Below are 25,825 nucleotides of genomic sequence, written 5' to 3'. Positions count from 1 at the left end.
GGCGAATCACAGGATTTACGAGATCTCATAGGATAACCTTCCTATGCTTCTTGCTGGGGCCTCAGGACTTCTGCCTTACAGACCTGCTGAACAGCGAACCTAGCCTCTTTCTCGAGAAAACTCGGCGGAGGGAGGGCCCCTGCCGGAGAACTTCCGGAAAGGGGCGGGGTCTGCCTTCCGAAACCTCTCGGACAGAGGCGGAGTATCCTGCCGAGGGCCATTCGGAAGAAGGAGGAGCCTGCCTCGCATCAGGACCAGTCTGACTGCACCTGCATCCTTAGCTCAGAGCATCCCTGGAGCATCTTAACAGGCGAGCGCAGCTGGCAACCAGGGACCAGACCGTCGCAGGAGGCGTCGGCCGGATACCTTCCCCCTCCCCTGACCTAGAGCTCTACAGCGGCGGCCTCGGTACTAACCGAGGATTCCCAGAGTTGTCTGACCATAGCAAAAACATTTATAGCAACAGCCTCTGATTACGACATGGCTGAGATCACCAATATCCGACCTAGCTTTGGTAAGTAGAGTCGGGCAAACTAAGCTTAAGGTGGTCGAAACCGTTGCAAGGGGGCCAGGGGCTGGGGGCCCAGGGGCTGGGGGGCAGAGAATGAAGCCCAAACTACACAACCTTCAAAGTGCTAGCCCTGCTAGAATTAGGCCTGTGGTGGTGGGTAACTGACAGTACCCAGCTCCTGAACTTGAGCGATGGGTGGCAGGGACTGGCAAGGCCAAAGCCACACGGAGGGTGGGGTTAGTCCAGAATGCTAAAACCTTGCATGGTGCACTGTCAGCACTGCTGGAGGTGAGAATCAGCAAGCGCGCGTAGGATGGGAACCCCTCCTTCTGGCGGAGGGGGTGGGGTAGGCCGAGCCCTCCCCCTTGGGGCACGCAGGGCGGTGCCCCTTCCTCCACTCCCACTCCTAAGGGCTGCGGGGGAGGGAGGTGACGGGGGATGGGGCATCAAGATGGCAGCTTGGAGACTGTGGGTTGTGTGGCTGGCAGCCAGGAGAGGCGGCAGCCTTTGGGGAAAGAGGGTTGTGGGGGTGGGGAGCAAAAAAGGAAGCCACTCCTTAAGATGGTCAGCTGGATGCTGGGGCTGGGAGGAAACGTGAGCCCTGCAGTCTCCATTCTGCATCGTAATGGTAGGATCTACCCGATGCTACCAAATGGCGCTTGGCGCTGCTGGGCTGGGGGATGACGTGATGTCTATTCTGGGCCTCCTGGCAGCGACTAGGCTCTCCTGCCGGGTCCTTTGTTCCCTGTTTCCCTGGGCTAGCTTTTCAAAAAGGGGAACTCACCCGCGCTGGTGCTGGCGGGGGCGCGATCCAGGCCTGAGGGGGAGGTGAGAGAGGCCCACCGGGGGAGGCCGCTTTGTGTACCAGAGAAAGCATTACGTCATCTCGGAGCTGCTGGTCCCCGCCCCAATCTTAAGGGCTCCAAGATTAGTTTCACACTCCCTGGGGCAGAAAGTGAAGTGGAAAATAGAGAAGATGGTAAAGAAAAGCTTGAGAAGCAAGTTTTTCCTCTTTGGGGACTCCTCCGAAATGTAGCGGAGCAAACTGCCTGTGCTATGTTTCCTGGTCAAATAAATAAGTAAATAAAATAGAGTTGCCCTGCTTCTCTCTCTATTGTACTGCAGTTTACAAGGGAGAAGCCAGTGAGAGTTGCTGCCAGCCCAGAACCTTTAATCCCTTAAGTGATTCTATCCCTCAGACAATCCAGAAGGTTAGAGCATGTAAACCAGGCGTCCTCAAACTGTGGCCCGCAGGCCACATGAAGCGGTGTGAATTGTATTTGTTCCCGTTTTGTTTTTTACTTCAAAATAAGATGTGCAGTGTGCATAGGAATTTGTTCAGAATTTTTTTTTTAACTATAGTCCCTCTCCAACAGTCTGAGGGACAGTGAATTGGCCCCCTGTTGAAAAGTTTGAGGACGCCGGATCTAAACATTACTATTTAGAGTAGGAGCACACTTCAGCTAGGAAACGGCTTTTCTCTTTCTCAAATAAGAAATATATTGAAATGAGCAGAACCCAATGTGCTCCATCCCCTCAATATAAGGAAGAAGTCATCAAATCAAGGAAAGCATTCAGATAACATATCTTCACACACATTAGCTACTGTTCCCACAGATTCCCCAAGGCTAAATCATGACTGTATTTCTTTCTTCCACTTCACCTTCTGCATTTCAATCCTTTGAGTTCTAAGTTTCTAAACAAATCCTTTTTGTGACCACATGAATAACCCAAGATTTATTTCTACTCTTTTTCTCCTATGGTTTCCAGCAGATTCCTTTCTCTGGTTGCAGTTCCAGAGTCCTTGAGAGAGTAGATAGTGAGGAGCATAATACAGAGTCATAATTTCCTTTACAGGGACTATTATTAGAAAATGGAAAAGAAAATATGCCAGCCTTTTATATGCTACATTTTATTTATAACTCTAACAAATACCTTCTCAGGTAGGTATTATAGACAGGGTGTCCATAAAGTTCATGTGCAATTTAAAATAGACACACAATTTTAAATAGTGCACAAACTTTATGAACACCCCGTATGTATATGTATGTGTGTGTACGCATGTGTGCTTTGAGCCTCAGAACACTGAGGCTCAAAGAAATGAAATAACTTGGCAAAAGTCAAACCAGCTAGTGAGGGTAGTGCTGGGATTTAAACCAATGACTGTCTGATGTCAAAGTTCACTCTCATCCCGCTGTACTACAGAGGCCTGACAGGGAAAGGTCTATGTTTAGGAAACAAAGTGAAAATAAGCAGTTCAGATCAGAGGCTGAGGAGTTGAGCATAGCCCAGATGTTTTCATTTTTGTTTTGAGACACAGTCTTAAGCTGTCGCCCTAGGCAGAGTGCTGTGATGTCGTAGCTTACAGCAATCTTGGGGTCAGGTGAACCCTTTACCTCAGTTTTTCTATTTTTAGTAGAGACAGGGTCTCACTCTTGCTCAGGCTGGTCTTGAACCTGTGAGTTCCAGCAATCCACCTGCCTCAGCCTCCCAGAGTGCTAGGATTGCAGGCATGAGCCACCTCATGCCAGATATATTTTTCAGATCTCTAGAACCTTACAGGGGTCTCCTACATAGAGAATGATAGCACCTGACTTTTTCACATCTCACAGAGTGGGAGCCTTCATTTCAAAGGCTTGGGAGATACACAAAGTCAATACTCAATTATCCTGTCTGCAGAGGACAAACAGAGCAAGAAGCACAGGTCACTGCAATTTACAGCTACTTTAAAATACTCAGTTCAGCATTAGTTCCAACTTCCTTTTTCCATCAGGCTTTTGACTAAAGCAAAACAGAGAGCTCTGAGTTCCAACATCTCTGTTTGTTCTAGTTCACTATCTTGGGTGTCGGAGAAAGAGGCAAGAGTTAAGGAATACTGAAATGAAGAAGAGCAAAAGTGGGGAACAAGGTGGGAGAAAGCATCTAGATAATCCACAAATGGGTTGATCCATTTCTATTCTTTTCCTTTTCTATCCTCCTGAATGATGAGAATTCTTCTTTTCTCTTTTCCACCCTCACTTCATTTTCTAGCAATAAAAGCTTATGCATAGTAAGCAACAATGGGTTCCCTCAAGACCACAGAATATACACCTGTGGTGCATCTTACAAGGGTACATATGAAACTTAGTAAATGTAGAATATAATTGTCTTAACACAATAACTAAGAAAATGCCAGGAAGGCTATGTTAACCAGTGTGATGAAAATGTGTCAAACTGTTTATAAAACCAGTGTATGGTGCCCCATGATTGCATTAATGTACACAGCTATGATTTAATATTAATTAAAAAATAATAAAATTTAAGAAAAACATTAAAAAAAAAAAAAGATCACAGAATATATTCAAGTAGAGCTGAACAATTGCCCAGTCTGGGCCGTTAGCGCTCTCTTTCCCGTCATTATCAAAAATATGTCCGTTTTGGTAGTTCTCTACTTTGCTCATCTCATAAAGACAATCAGCTTTTCTCATCTCATAAAGACGATCAGTGTTCAGTTTCACTAATCGGTAGCAAACAATTTGCAGGAAAGCCACTGCTGAGTGAATGGAGAGGCATTTGTTTAGATTCTGCCCATTCTTATTGACAACTGAATCCAATCAGCAGTTTAAGCAAATACTAGATGCAAGAGACTCTGAGAAAGTCAAACACGAAAGGGATGTTGTTCCCGCTTTCCCTCAAGGAGCTTACACCATTGCTGCCTCCATTTGTGAAACAGCTTCCTAAAAGCTCTTATTTCATTTGATACTTTGAGACTAAACACTGTTATTATTCAGTGTAGACATGGAAATGGACACAATCACCTTGATTTATTTTTTAGTGGCTTTACTCCATGTCTACATTTATATCTGGCCAGATATCCAATATTATATCCAACATTCATAGAACCATGAAATATTTGGTAGGAAGAACTTCAGATACATCTAGTCCAGTCCCCACTGAAGAAATCCTTTCGAATGTTCCCAACATATGGTAATTAACCAATGTTTTGAAAATTTTTATTTGGAGAATTACTACCTCATGAAGCAATCTTGGCTATTGTGAGGCAATTCTAATAATAATTTGACTGTTTTCTTTGAGTCAAAATCTGTCTTCTTGGCTCGGAGCCTGTAGTACAGTGGTTAGGGCGCCAGCTATATACACCAAGGGCGGCATAGGCCAGCTAAACCCGGCCTAGGTCAGCTAAACAACTGCAACAAAAAAATAGCAGGGCATTGTGGCATGCACTTATAGTCCTAGTTACTTGGGAGGCTGAGGCAAGAGAATCGCTTAAGCCCAAGAGTTTGAGGTTATTTTGAGTTATGATCCCACAGCACTCTACCCAGGGTGATAGGGAAGACACTATCTCAAAAAAAAAAAATACATATATATATATATATATATATACATATGTCTTCTTGTAGCCTATACACATTGGTGCTGGTTCTATACTCCAAAGTAAAATTAAATCAGACCTCCTTCTATCAAAATACCTAAAATAATTTTAATTGAGGATGGTTATTATTCCTAGACACCACCTAGTGCCAGTGCCTTCAATTTTTCTTCATTTGATATAATTTCCATGTTTTGTTTTGTTTTTTTGAGACAGAGTCTTACTTTGTCACCCTCAGTAGAGTGCTGTGGCATCACAGCTCACAGCAACCTAAAACTCTTGGGCTTAAGCAATTCCCTTGCCTCAGCCTCCCAAGTAGCTGGGATTCCAGGCACCCGCCCCAATAACCAGCTATGTTTTAGAGACAGGGTCTCGCTCTGGTTCAAGCTGGTCTTGAACTCATGACAGGCAATCCACCTGCCTCAGCCTCCCCAGTGCTGGGATTATAGGCATGAGCCACTGCGCCCAGCCCAATTTCCATGTTTTTAACTAATTTTTTCCCTATCTTGGTTAACCATAATATAGAGTATAGGCTTTGGTGTCAAACAGACCAGAATTTAAATCACATCCCTGCCATTTGCTAGTATGTAGCCTAGGGCAGAATTCTGAGTTCCTAGCTTCCTCAGTTATAAAGTGGGGACATTATCCAGGGCAGGTGGCTCATGCCTGTAGTTCCAGCAACTTGGGAGGCTAAGATAGGATTGTGTGGATGCAGGAGTTTAAGGCTACAATGAGCTATGATCACACCACTGCTCTCCAGCCTGGGCAACACAGTGAAAGCCCATCTCTTAAAAATAAATAAATAAACAGTGCGGTGCCTGTGGCTCAGTGAGTAGGGTACCAGCCCCATATACCGAGGCTGGTGAGTTCAAACCCAGCCCCAGCCAAACTGCAACAAAAAATAGCCGGGCATTGTGGCGGGTGCCTGTGGTCCCAGCTACTCGGGAGGCTAAGACAAGAGAATCGCCTAAGCCCAGGAGTTGGAGGTTGCTGTGAGCTATGACACCACAGCACTCTACCTAGGTGACAAAGTGAGACTCTGTCTCTAAAAATAAATAAATAATAAAGTGAAGATATTAATGTATCTATTCAATGAGTCTTTTGGTTTGGAGAGAGTAGGCATTAGCACAAGGCTGGCAGGGATGCAATAAATGTAGCAGAAAGCAGCAGTTCTTATTATTATTAGTGCCGTGCAGAGTACTCCATGTTAGTCATGACCAGTGCAGGTGAAATTCTGTCTACCTCTTTTATGATCTGGACATTATGCTCATGGTATAGGTGGTCATTAACCTAAGTATAGTCCAGCTTTTGGTCAGCTAAGTCATTTTACCTAATGTTGTCAAGTGAGGGTATTGCCTATAGACAGGCTTTAAGTCCAAATAAAAATTTACATTGGGTGGCACCTGTGGCTCAAGGAGTAGGGCGCCGGCCCCGTATACCAGAGGTAGCGGGTTCAAACCCAGCCGTGGCCAAAAATCCACCACCACAACAACAAATTTACATTTATCTCTGATACATGTAATCATATTGTCTTCATCCTCTTTTTCAAATCTGTGGAGGCTGTTTTATTTTTTTATTTATTTATTTTTTTTATGTGGAGTCTGTTTTAAATTCACTAACTCATTTGGTCACTAAGCATTTACTATCTGGCACATTGACATCTTTCTAAGACATGGGAACATAGAAGTAAACAAAACAAAGTTACTCTTCTTGTTACATATATCTAAAGAGGGGAAACAGACAAAGTTATGTCACAGTAGTAGGCACTATGAAGAAGAAGGGTGCTAGGAATATTATCTGACTTACAGAAGGCAAGAAATGTTTCTCTGATGAGGTGAAGTTTTAGGCCTGTAGTCGGGGAGGTGGTAAAAGCTGTGTAGAAGCCTGGTGCAAGGGTGTTCCAAGAAGAATATGAAATATGCTGAAGTCACATTATTTCCTTAGTTCTACCTGCCTTCCAAGTCTTCCCCTAAAAAGTAAGGTGGAAAATTACAGGCCGTATCTAGACCTTTAATACCTAAATGCAATTTGGCTTCAACGAACTTCAGGGGGAAAAGAGCCTAAACCTAATTTTCTGACGAGATCGGGCGCGTTCAGGGTTGTATGGCCGTAGACTAAACCTAATTTTCTAAGGCAGGGACCCAACTTTTGTGAAAAAAAAAGACAAGACTAACATAAGGGGAATAGAAAAAAATCTATTTATGTTTAGTTATTTGTTTGTACAACAAATATATACAGCCACGAGTGGTGGCTCGTGCCTGTAATCCTAGCACTGTGGGAGGCCGAGGTGGGTGGATTGCCCTGAGCTCAGAGGTTCAAGACCAGCCTGAGCCAGAGTGAGACCACATCTCTACCAAAAAAAACAGGCACTGTGGCAGGTGCCTGTAGTCCCAGCTACTTGGGAGGCTGAGGCAAGAGAATCGCTTAAGCCCAAGAGTTGGAGGTTGCTGTGAGCTACTCTACTAAGGGCCATAAAATGAGTCTCTGTCTCAATAAAAAAATTAAAAAAAATATATATATATAATGCCTGCTATGTGCTTTAAATGAGGAGGATATTGCAATGAACAAAACAGACAAGAATTCCTGTCCTCATAAGGCTTCCATCCTAGCAAAGTTAAACAATAAGTAGTAAAAGTGTGGGGAGTGTGCACTTATTTATTTATGACTATGTGTATGTATTTTGTATATTTTGTGTGTGTGTGAGAGAGAGAGAGAAAAAGAGTAATAATAAGAAAACATGAAAAAAATAATCAGGCCTAGGAAGGGTGGGTGTCAAGAGTGGAGAAAGTTGCACTTGTAAATAGGGTAGTTAAGGCTGGGCACGGTGGCTCAGGCCTGTAATCCTAGCACTCTCAGAGGCTGAGGTGGGTGGATTGCTCTGAGCTCACAGGTTCGAGACCAGCCTGAGCAAGATTGAGACCCATCTCTAAAAAAATAGCTAGGCGTTGTGGTGGGTGCCTGTAGTCCCAGCTACTTGGGAGGCTGAGGCAAGAGAATCACTTGAGCCCAAAAGTTGGAGGTTGCTGTGAGCTGTGTCACCACGGCACTCTACCAAGGGTAACAAAGTGAGACTCTGTCTCAAATAAATAAGTAAATAAATAAATAAATAAGGTAGTTACAGAAGGCCTAAGAAAGTGACATTTGAGAAAGGATCAGAGGCCAGGCACGGTGGCTCACTCCTGTAATCCTAACACTCTGAGAGGCTGAGGTAGGTGGATTGCCTGAGCTCAAGAGTTCAAGACTAGCCTGACCTGAGCCAGAAGAGACCCCATCTCTAAAAATAGCTGGGCATTATAGTGGTCACCTGTAGTCCCAGCTACTTAGGAGGCTGAGACAAGAAAATTACCTAAACCCAAGATTTTGAAGTTGCTGTGAGCTAAGAGGCCAAGATGCCATGGCACTCTACTGAGGGTGACAAAGACTCTGTCTCAAAAGAAAAAAAAAAAAGAGAAAGGTCTGTTATTTTCTACAGTCTCTACTTCTTCCTATTAAAAAATATATATATAGGGCGGTGCCTGTGGCTGGAGGAGTAGGGCGCCGGTCGCATATGCCGGAGGTGGTGGGTTCAAACCCAGCCCCGGCCAAAAAAAAAAAAATATATATATATATATATAAATATATATATGTATATATATATATATATATATGTTGGGGTTTGGGTTTTTTTTTTTTTTTCTGGAGACAGTCTCACTCTGTTGCCCTGCGTAGAGTGCCCTGGTGTCATAGCTGACAGTAACCTCAAACCCCTGGGCTCAAGTGATCTTCCTGTCTCAGCCTCCAGAGAAGTTGGAACTGTAGACACATGCCACCACGTCTGGATGATTTTCCTATTTTTTTGAAAGATGGGGGTCTCACTGTGTTGCTCAGGCTGGTCTCAAACTTCTGGACTCAAGTGACTGTCCTGCCTGGGCTTCCCAAAGTGCTGGGATTACAGGTATAAGCCACTGTACTCAACCTGTGTGTGTGTGTATATATATATATATATTCTTTTTTCTCCCTATAATAGTTTCATACTAAAGGAATACTTATGTTTTAAATACCTGGGAGCTGAAACTTTGGAATGTATCTTAAAAGTATATAGACCCAGAGTTTTTGACCGCCCATCTGTATTTACCATGCTGAGCCCCCTACCAAGCCCCCTCAACTCCATGTGCTCCCCACGCTGACATCAGTGTGTCAGCCAAGGGGACCCTGTGCTTGATGCTGTGGAATAGCCTCCTGAGACCAAGACACAGCTCATCCTCCTGTGCAACAGTTGAGGTGAACAAGTTGGATTACCTACAGAGCAGCTTCTTATGAAGCACAATGAGAGCAAACCAAGGCTCTAAGTTTTCAATGAAGGTCAAGAAAGGAATAGGGAGTCAAATAGGGTACTTCAGAGAAGTTTTACACCCAGATTTGGTGGGAAGGAAAAGCCACGGGTTGGTTGGAGAGGATGGGGGTGGGTATCTCCAAGGGAAAGGAAAAGTTCTAAAGCCCAGATGGAGCACACTTTGTGGTGGAGGCTGCACTGCAGATTAGTGTGGCTCCAACACAGGCAGAAGGCAGGGGTGCTCTGGACAGGGGTCAAACTCACCTGCCTTGACACATCTCTGGTCTCCACCTTCAGATGTGTCTCCAGTGGTGGCCGGCCTCATCGGGGCCTCTGTGCTGGTGGTGTGTGTCTCAGTGACTGTCTTTGTCTGGTCATGCTGCCATCAGCAGGCAGAGAAGAAGCACAAGACCCCACCATACAAGTTTATTCACATGCTGAAAGGCATTAGCATCTACCCAGAGACCCTCAGCAACAAGAAGAAAATCATTAAGGTACGGAGAGACAAAGATGGCCCTGGGAGGGAAGGTGGACATGGGAACCTGTTGGTGGATGCAGTAGAAGCTGGCCTGCTGAGCCGAGACAAGGGGCCCAGAGGCCCTAGCTCTGGATCTTGTATAGACCAGCTGCCCATCAAAATGGACTATGGGGAAGAACTGAGGAGCCCCATCACAAGCCTGACCCCCGGGGAGAGTAAAACCACCTCTCCATCATCTCCAGAGGAGGATGTCATGCTAGGATCCCTCACCTTCTCAGTGGACTATAACTTCCCAAAAAAAGCCCTGGTGGTGACAATCCAAGAGGCCCATGGGCTTCCAGTAATGGATGACCAGACCCAGGGATCTGACCCCTACATCAAAATGACCATCCTTCCTGACAAGAGGCATCGGGTAAAGACCAGAGTGCTACGGAAGACCCTGGATCCTGTGTTCGATGAGACCTTCACTTTCTACGGCATCCCATACAGCCAGCTGCAGGACCTGGTGCTGCACTTCCTCGTCCTCAGCTTTGACCGCTTCTCCCGGGATGATGTCATTGGGGAGGTCATGGTGCCATTGGCTGGGGTGGACCCTAGCACAGGCAAGGTACAGCTGACCAGGGACATCATCAAGAGGAACATCCAGGTGAGTAGGAGGAGTGTTGGCAAGGGCTGGGGGAGGGGGAGACAAGATCTCAGCAGAGAAATGGGAGGGAAGAGAGGTGGATGACAGAGAGGGACTGAAGAGAGGAAGCTCTTGGCTGTCAAGGATAAGCAGTGGTCAAAGTAAGACAGAGGGCCTGGCAAATTAGGTCTCCTTCAAGAAGAGGAGGTCAGGTAGCTTCTAAATTTCTCCTACTGCTGGGCGTGTCTCACACTTGTAATCCTAGCACTCTGGCAGGCCGAGGCAGGTGGATTGCTTGAGCTCACCAGTTCAAGATCAGCCTGAGCAAGAGCAAGACTCTCTCTCTTGAGCCCAAGAGTTTGAGGTTGCTATGAGCTATGACACCATGGCACTCAACCAAGGGTGACAAAGTGAGACTGCCTCAAAAAAAAAAAAAAAGGGGCGGCGCCTGTGGCTCAGTCGGTAAGGCGCCGGCCCCATATACCGAGGGTGGCAGGTTCAAACCCGGCCCCGGCCAAACTGCAACCAAAAAATAGCCAGGCGTTGTGGCGGGTGCCTGTAGTCCCAGCTACTCGGGAGGCTGAGGCAAGAGAATCGCTTAAGCCCAGGAGTTGGAGGTTGCTGTGAGCTGTGTGAGGCCATGGCACTCTACCCAGGGCCATAAAGTGAGACTCTGTCTCTACAAAAAAAAAAAAAAAAATTACTCCGAGTGATGACATCCTGATCTGTCCAGCTTACTTGGGACAGGCTGGCCTACCAGTCCTAAACCCTCCATAATATCAGGGATATGGGAGGTAATTTCCTCTCCAAAATGATGTGATCTTCCTTCAGTGAACTTATTTCTCAAAGCTAAGAAACTATGACTATAATTCATTAATTTTTTCCCTTAGCTTTCCATTCCCAGCCCAAACCTAGGAGTGTAAATAGTATCATGTACATATCTTTTTATAGCCATTTTTTTTTTTTTTTTTTTGGCCGGGGCTGGGTTTGAACCCACCACCTCCGGCATATGGGATCGGCGCCCTACTCCTTGAGCCACAGGCGCCGCCCTTTATAGCCATTTTATAAATGCAATATAATGAATTGCTTCACCATTCTAGGCCCAAACCTTTGCCACAGATACATCTCCTCTTTCTATTCCTCCTCTCTTCCCTCTTTGCACTAGGAAAGACATGAAAGCCCCCCATCTTTTTTTTTTTTTTTTTTGTAGAGACAGAGTCTCACTTTACGGCCCTCGGTAGAGTGCCGTGGCCTCACACAGCTCACAGCAACCTCCAACTCCTGGGCTTAAGCGATTCTCTTGCCTCAGCCTCCCGAGTAGCTGGGACTACAGGCGCCCGCCACAACACCCGGCTATTTTTTGGTTGCAGTTTGGCCGGGGCCGGGTTTGAACCCGCCACCCTCGGTATATGGGGCCGGCACCTTACCGACTGAGCCACAGGCACCGCCCCGAAAGCCCCCCATCTTACCTTCTCTTTCTCTCTCCCCACTGGGCCAACCTTGGCATTTTTTTTTTTTAAACAGTCTCACTCTGTTGCCCTGGGAAGAGTGCCATGGCCTCAGCCAAGCTCACAGCAACACCATACTCCTGGGTTAAGTGATCCTCCTGCCTCGGCCTCCCAAATAGCTGGGACTACAGGTGGATAGCCCACCATGACACCTAGCTAGTTTTTCTATTTTTGGTAGAGATAGAGTCTCACTCTTACTCAGGCTGGTTTCAAACTCTTGAGCTCAAGTAATCCACCTGCCTCGGCCTCCCGGAGTGCTGGGACTGCAGGCTGTGAGTCACCACACCTAGTCTTAACACTGGCTCTTAAATTGTAATTTCAGAAGTACAAGAAGTGTACTCCCACCAAACCCGACTAGTTCATTTATTTCTTCCACTACTGGGGAGGAAGTGCAGTGCTGCATGTAAACGTGCAGCCTCCAGGATCAGACTGCCCCACTTCACGCGCTAGCTCACCACTTTCCAGCTGTGTGATGTGGGTGTTACTTAACCCCTCCACACCTCTACTTCCTTATCTATAAACTGGAGCTGCTAATATTGCCTTCCTTACAAAGCTATGAGAATCAAGTGACATAATATACCTGGCATGTTATTGCCTGTAAAGAGCTTTTACTATTGGGGAGAAAGACAAATGTTTTTGGCAATTATCATATAGTGGGTGTGGTAAGTGCTATGAAAGAAGTTGTAGAAATTTTTTTTTTTTTTTTTTTTTTTGTAGAGACAGAGACTCACTTTATGGCCCTGGGTAGAGTGCCATGGCATCACACAGCTCACAGCAACCTCCAACTCCTGTGCTTAAGTGATTCTCTTGCCTCAGCCTCCTGAGTAGCTGGGACTACAGGCACCTGCCACAACGCCCAGCTATTTTTTGGTTGCAGTTCAGCCGGGGCCAGGTTTGAACCCGCCACCCTCGGTATATGGGGCCGGCACCTTACCAACTGAGCCATAGGTGCCGCCCGGAAGTTGTAGAAATTTTAAACTTAGAATTTCATTCCTTTTTTAGGGTATAAGGTGAGGTTAATAGTAAGAACTTTGGAGCCAGATCTGGGTTAAAATCCAAATTCCACCAGCTAAGTGACCTTGGGCAGGCTGCTTACCTTCTTTAAGTCTCAATTTCTTCTAAGACTGGGGGGAGGCTCAGTGGCTCATGCCTGTAATTCCAGCACTCTGGGAGGCCAAGGTGAGCTGATTGCCTGAGTTCATGAGTTTGAGACCCTCCTGAGCAAGAGTGAGACCCCCGTCTCTAAAAAAAACAAATAGCTGGGCACTGTGGTGGGTGTCTCAGCTACTAGGGAGGCTGAGGCAAGAGATCATTTGAGCCCAAGAGTTTGAGGGTGCTGTGAGCTATGACACCATGGCACTCTACCAAGAGTGACAAAGAGAGATTCTGTCTCAAAAAAAAAAGAAAGAAAACTGAAGTAGGGTGGTATTTTACACAGTCCCTAGCACATAGTGAGCCTTTTATTTTTAATGATGTTTGATCCCTGAGAGATACATGTAGTCTGTAGATATTTACATTGTGTTTTGACAAGGTGGAGGAAAACAAGGGAGGCCTGACTCCATGGAGAAAGAGGTTCAGAAAGGATAGCAAGGTTACAAAAAACAACTGCACATGTCCCAGAAAGGGTTCTGCCTATCATTGCCATACTTATCTCTTGATGCCTTTTCCACCTGCAAACCCACACTGGACTCAGTGGGGAGACAGGAGGTTCAGGGCTGGACAGAAAAGGTTCCTTATCCAGCAGGAGCAGAATGTACAACAAGTATTCAGGTTTGCCCACTGAATCAAGGTACTGCACCAGGGCCTGAGACACACCCACAGGGCACCAGTCCCACAGCAGCTAGCCCATTCCTGCTATTGCCTAGCAGGGATGTCCAACCTATGGCCTGCAGGCCACATGCAGATTATTTAAGGACTGTTTTGTTTACCTGTGCTGCTGGATATCACAAAAAGTACGCATAGACCTTTCTTTTGCTTACGAGCTTTCACCGGTGTTTGTGTATTTATTGTGTGGCCCAAGACAACTCTTCTTCTTCAGATGTATGACAGAAAAGTAAAAAGGTTGGACACCCCTGGAGAGGAACTGCTACTGTCAGCTGAAACACACATAGGGCCAGGGAAGTCCAAGAAGTTTGAAAAATATTGGAGGCATTTGGTCAGAGCATAAATAAGATACTTGTTCAATCCCCGAATACTACAGGACATGCTAGAATTCAATGCGGCAGGGATCTTTACATCCCCCAAGGTTGGAATCAGAAGACATGAATAGGCTCAGCGCCTGTAGCTCAGTGGGTAGGGCGCTGGCCACATACACCGGGGCTGGCAGGTTTGAACCTGGCCTGGACTTGCCAAACAACAATGACTACTACCAAAAATAGCCGGGTGTAGTGATGGGTGCCTGTAGTCCCAGCTACTTGGGAGGCTGAGGCAAGAGAATTGCTTAAGCCCAAGAGTTTGAGGTTGCTGTGAGCTTGTGACGCAAGACACTCTACCCAGGGTGACATAGTAAGACTCTGTCTCAAAAAAAAGAAGGCACGAATAGAAACTGAAGCAGTCAGGCAGTGCCTATGGCACAGTGAGTAGGGCACCGGCCCCACATACCAAGGGTGGCAGGTTCGAACCCAGCCCTGGCCAAACTGCAACAAAAAAATAGCTGGCCATTGTGGTGGGCGCCTGTAGTCCCAGCTACTAGGGAGGCTGAGGCAAGAGACTCGCCTAAGCCCAAGAGCTGGAGGTTGCTGTGAGCTGTAATGCCATGGCACTCTACCGAGGGCGACAAAGTAAGACTCTGTCTCTAAAAAAAAAAGAAGAAGAAAGAAACTGAAGAGCAGTGTCCTGTTTTGTCCCCTTCTCTCTCTTTCTTCTTCCCTCATCTCTTTTCCTCAGGGCTCTGCTACCTTGTCCCCTGCTTCTCAACCCCTTTTACAGCAGCCTCTTCCCCATTTACCCAACCTTGATAAAGCCACCACCCAGTGGGGCTCCTCCAGACAGCTCATGCACTCACAGTCCCTCTGGGAGTGGAGGGTGGCTTTGTGCCAGGCCTGTGGCTGGGAAGAGACTGGAAACAAATAGCCTCCAATTCAAAGCACTGGACAGAGTACAGACAATAGCATTTGCTCAACTGCCAGGGCTCTTGGTAAGAGCCAAGTTTCTTTCCATGTTATTAACTCCCTTCAGGAGGAATAAGGCAAAGCCACAATCCTAAGCAGCACAGCCTCTGGGGGGCTCCACACCAGAGCCCCCCCTCACTGGGCTTCCTGAGCCTGTCTCCCCCAGCCAGTGTGGGTGGGTGGGACTGTGTTCCATCCTAGTACTTCTTGTAGTATGGGATCAAATATCTTCTTCCAAGAATTCCTGGGTAGAGACTGGCAAAAATTGCATTCCTATAGACAATCTTCCCCAACTATATTTCTTGGCCTTTAGCAGAAAATTCATCTCTGTCCTTCCCCTTATTAATGGGTGGTCCAATTGAAGAAGACCAAGACTGGTCATCACTTCCAACTCTGTCCGTTTCACTGCCTGACTCGGAGCAGGCAGTTATTCTCTCTGAGTCTTAATATCTCCAGACTGAATCATAATCGCTAATGAGGTCACATCGGAAGTGCACACTCAGCTCTTATGAATTTATAGAAAGATGTATGAAGCATAAAAAATTAACCCTTTTTTTTTTTGAGATAGAGTCTCACTTTATTGCCCCAGGCTAGAGTACACTACCATCAGCCCAGCTCACAGCAACCTCAAATTCTGGGCCCAAGGATCCTACTGCCTCAGCCTCCCAGAGTGCTGGGATTACAGGAATGAGCCACCAGCGTGTCCAAAAATTAACCCTTGGTGGTCAGTGAAAAGAGGTTACAGTACACAAACTAGCCTACGAAATCTTTGAGTTGGACTTTGGAACTATTCCTTTTTTTTCTTTTCTTTCTTTCTTTTTTTTTTTTTTTTGGAACTATTTCTTTTTTTGTAGAGAAGGGAAGTGGTGCAGAAAGGGATGTGGATAAAAAAGAAGACAGTGGAAAGAGGAGACTGACAAAGCAGATAATGGAGGGTTGTAAGACTCTTCCTAACCTCTTCAGGTCATGGTGATCATCCAGGACCATGGTCATGGGAACGAGAAGGTTATGAAAATCTCAGATTTACAAAGGACCTCAGTCCAGCCATTGGGGCTGAAAAGAGAAAAAGGAATGTCAATTTCCCAGGAACAATTCAGAAAGTCATTACAAATATATATTGAGGGGAGCAAAAGGAAGATGTGGTTGAACATTAAGGTTGTGTTCTTCTGTCATCCTATGGTTATGATTTAGGGTGGAGGTGGCCCCAGGGAAGGTTTATTGAGGTGTATTGGTCCACCTAGTGCAAGGACTTTATGGCTAGAAAATCTCTCTGAAAGAGGCTCTGCTAATTTCAAGAAAATAAAGTCCACTGGTCTGAGTATTTCTTTGATCTGAGGGTATTTTTTTTTTTTTTTTTTGAGACATAGCCTCAAGTAGCTGGGACTACAGGGGCCTGCCACAACGCCCAGCTATTTTTTTGGTTGCAGCCATCATTGTTGTTTGGCAGGCCTGGGCTGGATTCGAACACACCAGCTCAGACGTATGTGGCTGGCACCTTAGCTGCTTAAGCCACAGGCACTGAGCCGATCTGAGGGTATTCTTTAGGGCTGCTGCTCCTGTTCTCTGTTGAACTGAAGAGAAAAGAGCTTGGTCTCTGAACAGGAAGCCCTCTAGCTCTGTCAGGCATGGACAAAACCCTTTCTCCCCCTTGTCCTTCTACTTGTCTGCCCCCAACAGGGTCTTTGCCTCAGAAGGCCAAGGGGCTGGGAAACAGATCTGCTCCCAGCCCTCAATGAAAAAGCCATTGACAGTGCTACTTGGAATGAGACTCGGGTAGAAAGGGAAAGGGAGGAGGAATGAGGAACACTGGACCCTGCCTTCAGTGCAGAATGGAGTTGCGTTCAGGTGGTCAGTGGCTATAGACTGGGGCATCACAAAGGAAAGCTGAATGGGCGTTCTGCCCATGAAAGATGGCCAGAGGTGAAGGAGGAAATCGGATGGAGAACAGCTGTTTGAGGAGTGATGTTAGGGGAGAAAAAAATTAAAAGGGGTAACTGGAAACTGTCTACTTTCCCAAAGAACTAGGGAAGGGGCTTATAGATTTTGATTAGGGAAATTTTGCTATAATGGATGACTTTAGGAACCGGAGTTTTATTTTATTTATTTATTTATTTATCTATCTTCTAGAAATAGTGTGTCTTGCTCTGTCATTCATGCTAGAATGCAGTGGTGTCGCCATGGTTCAACCTTAAACTCCTGGGCTCACATGATCCTCCTACCTCAGCCTCCCTAGTAGTTGAGGATACAGGTGTACACCACCATGCCTGGCTAATTTTTTTATTTATGTCAAGACAGGGTCTCACTATATTGGCCAGGCTGATCTCCAACTCCTGGCCTCAAGCAGTTCTCCTGCCTCAGCCTCCCAAAGTGGTAGGATTATAGGTATGAGCCACGGGGTCCAGCTAGTAATCAGGAAACTTATACTAAAATCTTGTAATCGATGCTGTCCTTTGCTGTGAGCTATGATTGTGCCACTGCACTCTAGCCTGGGTAACAGAACAAGACCCCATCTCTAAAAGAATCAATATAAATAACATGTTATTCCTACAAATAAAATTTTGGAGTTTTTTTTTTTATTGTTGGCATTTCATTGAGGGTACAATAAACTAGGTTACACTGATTTCATTTGTTTGTTTGTTTTTGTTTGTTTTTTGTAGAGACAGAGTCTCACTTTACCACCCTCGGTAGAGTGCCATGACGTCACAGGACTCACAGCAACCTCCAGCTCTTGGGCTTCCGCGATTCTCCTGCCTCAGCCTCCCAAGCAGCTGGGACTACAGGTGCCCACCACAACGCCCGGCTATTTTTTGGTTGCAGTTCAGCCGGGGCTGGGTTTGAACCCGCCACCCTCGGTATATGGGGCCAGTGCCCTACTCACTGAGCCACAGGTGCCACCCTGTAAGCAGCCTTCTAAACCTTTCTCTGCTTTAGTTCATTCTCCAGCTTTCTCTAAAATAATAATTCTTTCAAATGATAGAAATGATAATAATTCTGCCATTCCTGTGTTTACAGACCTCCTCCTGCCTGTATACCTTGCTGTTCTGTTAGTACTCCCATAGCCTTTTACCTAACCTCTCCCTCCTTGCCAAGTTCGACCCACCTGTCAGGTGCCCAGCTTTGGGCATACTCACCTGTCACTACTCTGAACACAGTGTACCCTGTCAGAATCCAGTGCCTCTGTACCAGCCACCCCTGCTGCTCTGCCTGACACCGTCTTCTCTCTGCCTATTGCTTCACCCTCCCTCAACTCTGTCTCAGTATCAGCTGGCAAAGCCTTCCCTGAATCTACCAGCAGAGCTGGCCCCTTTCTCCACCGGTGCCCAGAGCACTTGGGCAGGTTTCTCAAGAGTCTCAAGCTGTCGCCCAGGGTAGAGTGCCATGGTGTCATGGCTCACAGCAACCTCAAATTCTTGGGCTTTAAGCGATTCTCTTGCCTCAGTCTCCCAAGTAGCTGGGACTACAGGTGCCTACCACAACACCCAGCTATTTTTTTGTTGCAGTTGTCATTTTTGTTTAGCTGGCCCAGACCATGTTCAAACCCGCCAGCCTCCATGTATGTGGCCAGTGCCGTAACCACTGCGCTATAGGCACCAAGCCTCTTCAGAACTCTTTTTTATCATAAGAACCAAATTAGAGAACTGGAGAGAATGCACTTCTGTAGTGCACAATGTGTGCCAGGCACTGTTGTGCTTTATACATTTTAACTTGTTTCATCCTCTTAGTGGATGAATCACTATAGTACCTACTTCATATTTTATCCCCATTTTATAGATGAGGAAAGTAAAGTACAGAGATGTACAGTAACATGTTCAAGGTCATAGATAAAAAGTGACATTTGGGGGCCAGGTACAGAGGCTCAGGCCTGTAATCCCAGTACTCTGGGAGTCCGAGATAGAAGGATCCCTTGAGCTCCGGAGTTAGAGACCAGCCTGAGCAAGAGTGAGACCCCATCTCTACTAATAAAAGAAAAAATAAACTGGGCGCAACAGCATGTGCCTGTAGTCCCAGCTATTGGGAAGGCTGAGGCAGTAATATCACCTGAACCCAGGAGTCTGAGGATGCTGTGAGTTAGGATGGTGCCACTGCATTTCAGCAGGAGCAATAGAGTGAGACTTTGAGTCAAAAAGAAAAAAAAAGAAGGGTGGCACCTGTGGCTCAAAGGAGTAGGGCACCAGCCCCACATGCTGGAGGTGGTGGGTTCAAACCCAGCCCCGGCCAAAAACTGCAAAAACAAAAACAAAAACAAGAAAAAAAAAGAAGAAGAAATAGCAGTACAGGCAATCCTGGGTTAAGAATGAGATAGGTTCTGGGTGGCGCCTGTGGCTCAGTGAGTAGGGTGCCGGCCCCATATACCAAGGGTGGCGGGTTCAAACCCGGCCCTGGCCAAACTGCAACCAAAAAAAAATAGCCGGGCATTGTGGCGGGCACCTGTAGTCCCAGCTACTGGGGAGGCTGAGGCAAGAGAATGGCTTAAGCCCAGGAGTTGGAGGTTGCTGTGAGCTGTGTGAGGCCACGGCACTCTACCGAGGGCCATAAAGTGAGACTCTGTCTCTACAAAAAAAAAAAAAAAAAAAGAATGAGATAGGTTCTTGAGGGCAGGGCCTGTGGTTCAGTGAGTAGGATGCCAGCCCCATATACCGAGGGTGGCAGGTTCAAACCTGGCCCTGGCCAAACTACAACAAAAAATAGCCAGGCGTTGTAGTGGGCACCTATGGTCCCAGTTACTCAGAAGACTGAGGCAAGAGAATCGCCTAAGCCAAAGAGCTGGAGATTGCTGTGAGCTGTGACACCACAGTACTCTACTGAGGGTGACATAGTGAGACTCTGTCTCTAAAGAAAAAAAAGGGCGGTGCCTGTGGCTCAGTGAGTAGGACGCAGGCCCCATGTACTGAGGGTGGCAGGTTCGAACCCAGCCCCAGCCAAACTGCAACAAAAAAATAGCCGGGCGTTGTGGCAGGTGCCTGTGGTCCCAGCTACTCGGGAAGCTGAGGCAAGAGAATCACCTAAACCCAAGAGCTGGAGGTTGCTGTGAGCTGTGACACCATGGTACTCTACCAAGGGCAATAAAGTAAAAAAAGAATGAGATAGGTTCTATAGGCTTGTTATTAAGTCGAATTTGTATGTAAGTTGGAACAGGTACATTTACCTATGTCACCTGTAATAGCCTCCACTCGTAAGTGGATGTTTGTAACTCAAGGACTTACTGTAATAGCCTTTGTTCAGAAGTATAAGTTGTATGTAAGTCAGATGTTTGTAACTTGGGAATGCCTGGATAGCAGTCAGGTTTGAATTCAGGCCAGTCTGCCTCCAAAGTCCCTGCTCATAAATATAAGGTTATGTACTTCTCTATGCAAATGATTTTATTTAATACTAGAATCCTGATTATAATACCTCCTTCCCCTCTCCCTGTTAAATAGAATGGGAACATCTTTATAGAGATGAACACTTCTGAGACCCTGTCCCCACTCCTGTGCACACTTTTGTGCTGTGCCTTGCTCCCCCTGCCAGGATATTCACCTGCTGTTCCTTCCCTGCAGAAGTGTGTCAGCAGAGGGGAGCTCCAGGTGTCTCTGTCATATCAGCCTGTGGCACAGAGAATGACAGTGGTTGTCCTTAAAGCCAGACATTTGCCGAAGATGGATATCACCGGTCTCTCAGGTAGCAGCTATTTACTTCAACCTCTTCCTGACTTTCTGGACCACCCCTACTTCTCCCACTCCCTGTCTGGGGCCCAGACACACCCACATGTCTAAGGGTCTCTTGTCTCTGTCACTTTCCACCTGCCCCTCATTCTGTTTGCATTCTCTTTTCCATGAACACTTAGGTCTGTGTCTGTCCCGGCTGAGGAGGTGTTTTGCTTGTGCAAATGGGGTCTTTACATTTCAGGAGACTCCCTAAATACTATGCAGGCCAGGTGCTCAGCACTTGCTCCAGGGTAGATTTCTCACACTGCGGGTATTTGTTAGTCCCTGTGCTTTTGAAAATGCTTTTTGGTGGGTTTTCAGACATGACTTGAGGAAATTGTTCTATTCTATTCCTGCTTGGTTTCCTTGGCCCCTTATCCAGGCAGGCAGACTCACACATGGTCAGTGGGGGTGGCCACCACAAATAAGAACAAAAAATCACCTCCACCCACCCCCCTTCCCAGCATGAAAGCAACACTATACAGGAGAGGAAGGACTGTGTCATAGGCCTGTCTTTTTTTTTTTTTAATCTCTTTGGGGGCCCAGATCCCTATGTCAAGGTGAACGTCTACTACAGCAGAAAGCGCATAGCCAAGAAGAAAACCCACGTGAAGAAGTGCACTTTGAACCCGGTCTTCAATGAGTCTTTCATCTATGATATCCCCACTGACCTCCTGCCTGACATCAGCATCGAGTTCCTTGTTATCGACTTCGATCGCACCACCAAGAATGAGGTGGTGGGGAGGCTGATCCTGGGGGCACACAGCATCACCACCAGTGGTGCCGAGCACTGGAGAGAGGTCTGCGAGAGCCCCCGCAAACCTGTGGCCAAGTGGCACAGTTTGAGCGAGTACTGATCCTGTTCTTCTCGCCTCTAACCCCAGGGCTAGGCTGGGGAGGTGTGTGGCGGGGAGAGAGATGACAGAGAAGTGGACTCAAAACCTCATTTTAGTTGTAGAAGAAAATTTCTTACAAAACAAACTCCACAAAGAACATCCCACATGACCACAGCTGCAGATCAGCTCTTAGCGATGATGATTTTTTCTCCTTTGCAAGGCACTAGAAATTTTTTTTAATGGGGGAAAAAAGAGAGGGAAATACCCCTACAGGTTTATATATAACAATGTAACCTTATACTTGCATGTCTAATACAAACTGAAGAAATTAGCCTACTGCCAATATCAAGTTGCAGATTTTAATCCATGAAAATTGTGTTTTGTGCCGAATTGTATTTGCTAATTACCTGAAATTGGCCTCTTTTTATTGGGCTTCTCTGGAGAGTTACTCCTATGCCTCACCTTTGCAGACGAAAATTTTGCTCTTGTAAAACCTCATGTTTTCATCATTTCCATCTTTTCTTCTTGTTACCTCTTACATCTTTGCTCTTTGGCTGAGCTCAAAGTCTAGAGGTCTGTAGTAAGCCAAGAAACAGATGGTGTGCAGAAGGCAAGGTTTGCAGGGAAAAAGAGTAATTGAGAAATGGAGTATTTGCTGTCACCCCTCCTGTTATAAGGGGTAAAGGGCAGTCTGTGATTAACTGGTAGCTACAGGGAGGCACACAGAGCACATCAGACTGAGCAGGTAGAACTTGGATTTAAGAAACTAGATGACTTCCCTAAAAGGAGCTTTGGAGACTGCAAATTCAGCTATTGGATAGTATCAATGAACACATCCAGCTGATCCCAAATGCTATTTCCACGTATAAGGACAAGGAGTGTAGACAAGAGATGACTGCCATCCCCCTTTGAATTTATCTACAGTAGTGACAACCATCTACTGGTTGAGGGGGTTGGGGGTCATCGGAGGTTTGAAGGATTATATCAGCTTTTGTTTTTCTAGCAAACACTAACCATAGGGAGGGTTTAGAGTCTTAGATGTTGTAATGATGTTAGAAAGAAAAAGGCCTCAGAAATTATTCTTTCTCCTTAAATTTTTCAATAACTGGCTCTCAAGAAAAATAACAGTGTAACTAAGTGAGTAATAAAGGCAAGTTGGATTCTTTCAGAACATCTTTTCCCTCAAAACAAAGAGCATAGCTCTTGAAATTTATGAGCCTCATGATGTGGCAGAGGGATGGGGAAACCACAGAGTGCCATCCTCCTTCTGCCACATCTTACTGGGAGTAGAGTTCAAATCCCCTTATTCTAGTTGGAGATTTTTCAGATGGCAGCGACTTCATGGGCATAGATAGGCTTGGATAGGCAGTAGATATTTTGCTAACCTTAAGAGGAACTCAATCAAATAAGCAACCAGCTTGATCCAAGGCCCAAAAGATTACCTGAAATTGAAGCGTTCATGTCCGTACAAGGATATCACTTTCTAACTTGTTTCTGAGAACAGTTGAAAAACCGAGTCTCCATGGAAAGGGTGGTGATCTTGCCTTTCATGTTCTCTTTGTTTTTGTGGATTTAAAACTACTCTGCTCCCCATCCAATCTTTTTGGTTTGTTTTAGCCCACATTCCTGACAGTTCTGGGAAGGCAGGCACAAGGCACACTCCCTGTTCTTGGCCCTGTCAACCCCATCCCTCATAATCTGACTCACTGTCTCACCAACAGCTGGGATCACACCACTATTCTCTGTTCTATACCCCATGAAGTGTAAATACTGTATCATACATAGAAAAAAAAATAATTTTTGTTTTCTAAAAATGCATTTTGAGATGGTTTAATGTAAATCTAACAGGAGCATTCTGAAGCCCCATTAGGAAAAAATCTAAATGGTTCCTCTTCATCGCCTTAATGTCTAAAGATCAGAAATCGCTAAGCAACTTGCTTTTGTTTCCTTCCCAGAAACAATGCAAAGCAACAGGTGGAGACGGTCTGATCTTTGCCCTGCTGTGTGTGCCTCTGCCTCTGTAGCTCCTCCTGACAAAAGTCTGGGAAAACAGCCTCACCCCACCCCTCTCTTCCCCCACCTCCTTGTAGCTTTATTCCTTGTATTCTTTGGGTCTACTGAGCAGTGGGTGGTGAGGTGATAGGGGAGGAACAAGTAGTTTTGTAGACTAGGAGCTGCCTCTGTATCTTTGTCAGAAAAAAGCAAAGAGGTGGACAGTCCAGGGTTCCTCACTCCTACCTCAGGCCTGATCCATCGTGCCCTTGACTTTGCTGTCCCAAAGTTTCTTAGCTGACTTTGGCTTTTACATTTGTTCTTTCCAGAGCTAACTGATAAGCATGGAGGAGAAATGTATCCTTCTAAGAGTCAGTTGAAAGACAAGAGAGTCACATCATAGGTTTCGCACAAGGCACTCGTAGTCAGGAATAGGTTAGGGAATAGTCACTTCTGATTTTCCAAGAATCAATTCTTCTCTGTGGATATCTTGATTCCCTTGGGAAGAAAAGAGTTTTTCTGCATAACAAAAGTCCCTTTATGAGTTACTCTTTCTTTCAGTTCATCTCAGTGGAGCACAGCCAAGATGTACGTGTTTATGGACAGTGCTCTAGATGTGAAAACAGATAGAACTGGTTTGTGGGACAGGGGTGGCTTGCTCAGGAGAGGGAATAATGCAAGTCCCTTTTTCTTTCTTTTAATGGCCTTGACAGTGACATTGCCCTCACCGAGATCCCTCTCCAAAGTGGTTGTCTTTCTTTACCTTGTGTCTTCTCTTGTAAAAATGAAACTCAAAAATAAACATGTCAAACTAAAAAAGAAAAAAGTGAAAAAGCTAACATGAATCGTGTGAAATTGCATAACGCTGTACTGCTAACCTACAATATGTAATGCTATCTTGTATGTTGAATTTGTTAATGCACCACGCAGTGCAAAATAAAGACTGATTCACATTAAACAGGTGCAGTGATGTCAACATGGTTCTCTTGGAAGCTGGATGACATGTCCTAGGGCATGTTTTCCAAAGTGTGGTCCCCAGATCATCTGATTCAGAATCATCCAGGGCACTTGTGGAAAAATACAGATTCCGGGTTCTCATCTTAGAGACTCTCATTTCACAGGAGACTTGGTTTGCTGCTTGTTCTAGTCCTTTTATTCCTGTATTCCTCTTTTATTTTATTTTTTCAGAGATAGGGTCTCACTCTGTTGTCCAAGCTAGACCCGAACTCCTGGGCTCAAGTGAACTTCCAGTCTCAGCCTCCTGAAGGGCTGGGACAATAGGGGGCACCACCACACCAGCCTCTGTTTTACTCTTGAAATGTAACTTCTAGGCCATGACCATCTGAGGATGAGATGGTGGTCTTTACTGTTAATAATTATCCCCAAAAGTAACCCTGAGACTAGCCAATTCTTTTCTTTCATTCATTCATTTATTAGTCAACAAATATTTATTGAGTGTTTACTATATGCCAGGCACTGAAGATACAACACATTAATAAGCAAGGGTCCTGTACTTGTGGAGTTTAACGGAAGACAGTATTAATCAAATAACTACCCTAATAAATGTATGATTTCAAACTGGGATATGCTGTAAAGAAAAAGGAATACAGGCTGGGCAAAGTGACTCATGCTTAAACTGTAATCCTAGCACCTTGGGAGGGTGAGGCAGGAGGATCTTTTGAGGCCTGGAGTTCAAGATCAGCCTGAGCAACACAGAAAGACTACATCTCTACAAATAATTTAAAAATTATCCAGACACGGTAGTACCTATAGCTCAAGCACCTAAGGTGCCAGCCACATACACCAGAGCTAGCAGGTTCAAATCCAACCCAGGCCCGCCAAACAACAATGACAACTACAACCAAAAAGAAAAATAGCCAGGCATTATGGCAAGCACCTGTACTCCCAACTACTTGGGAGGCTGAGGCAAGAGACTCGCTTAAGCCCCAGAGTTGGAGGTTGCTGTGAGCTGTGATGCCACAGCACTCTACCCAGGGTGATAGCTTGAGGCTCTGTCTGAAAAAAAAAAAAAAATCATCAACCTTGGCTCAGTGCCCATAGCTCAGTGGGTAGGGTGCCAACCACATAAGCTGGGGCTGGCAGGTTTGAACCTGGCCCAGGCCTGCTAAACAACAATGATAACTACAACAAAAAATAGCTGGGCATTGGGGCAGCGCTTATGGCTCAAAGGAGTAGGGTGCCGGCCCCATATACCCAGCCCCAGCCAAAAACTGCAAAAAAAGAAAAAAAAACAGCCAGGCATTGTGGCAGCACCTATAGTCCCAGCTACTTGGGAGGTCAAGGCAGGAGAATCACTTGAGCCCAGGAGTTGGAGGTTGCTGTGATCTGTGATGCCATGGCACTCTACCCAGGGCGACAGTTTGAAAAATGAATTGTAAAAAA

At 45.9% G+C, this 25,825-nt stretch overlaps 2 protein-coding genes across 7 annotated transcripts in view; one reads left to right on the top strand and one right to left on the bottom strand.

The window, feature by feature from the left end:
• GON4L (gon-4 like) overlaps positions 1-1,366 on the bottom strand; it is a 107,212-nt gene extending 105,846 nt beyond the window's left edge. The window contains exon 1 of one of the 4 annotated variants that reach the window (XM_053604692.1): positions 1,296-1,366. The gene's annotated coding sequence lies outside the window, so the exon portion shown is untranslated. The remainder of the gene's footprint in view (positions 1-1,295) is intronic. The other 3 variants (XM_053604686.1, XM_053604687.1, XM_053604690.1) reach the window with 3 other exon arrangements.
• Positions 166-24,384, top strand: SYT11 (synaptotagmin 11). Of its 3 annotated transcripts, none has more exons than XM_053604699.1 (4): positions 166-514; positions 9,487-10,313; positions 20,448-20,568; positions 21,141-24,384. In XM_053604699.1, exons 1-4 carry the CDS (start codon positions 481-483, stop codon positions 21,449-21,451), a joined length of 1,293 nt encoding a protein of 430 aa, XP_053460674.1. In that variant the 5' UTR covers positions 166-480; the 3' UTR covers positions 21,452-24,384. The 3 variants fall into 3 exon arrangements, with proteins under 3 accessions (XP_053460674.1, XP_053460673.1, XP_053460672.1); XM_053604698.1 differs by having other exon boundaries at positions 20,448-20,571; XM_053604697.1 differs by lacking the exon at positions 166-514 and adding an exon at positions 1,056-1,139 and having other exon boundaries at positions 20,448-20,571.
• Positions 24,385-25,825: the final 1,441 nt, after the last annotated feature.

The sequence above is a fragment of the Nycticebus coucang genome, chromosome 10 (assembly GCF_027406575.1).
Source record: "Nycticebus coucang isolate mNycCou1 chromosome 10, mNycCou1.pri, whole genome shotgun sequence".
NCBI lineage: Eukaryota > Metazoa > Chordata > Mammalia > Primates > Lorisidae > Nycticebus > Nycticebus coucang.
The sequence above is the reverse complement of the archived record's forward strand: the minus strand, read 5'-3'. Positions and strand labels throughout refer to the sequence as shown.

Coding starts and splice junctions, on each gene's coding strand:
- SYT11 (XM_053604697.1), top strand. CDS start 1,073: ATGGTCAGCTGGATGCTGGGGCTGGGAGGAAACGTGAGCCCTGCAGTC. Junction 10,314..20,447: donor TCATCAAGAGGAACATCCAG/GTGAGTAGGAGG, acceptor CCTTCCCTGCAG/AAGTGTGTCAGCAGAGGGGA. Junction 20,572..21,140: donor TATCACCGGTCTCTCAGGTA/GCAGCTATTTAC, acceptor TTGGGGGCCCAG/ATCCCTATGTCAAGGTGAAC.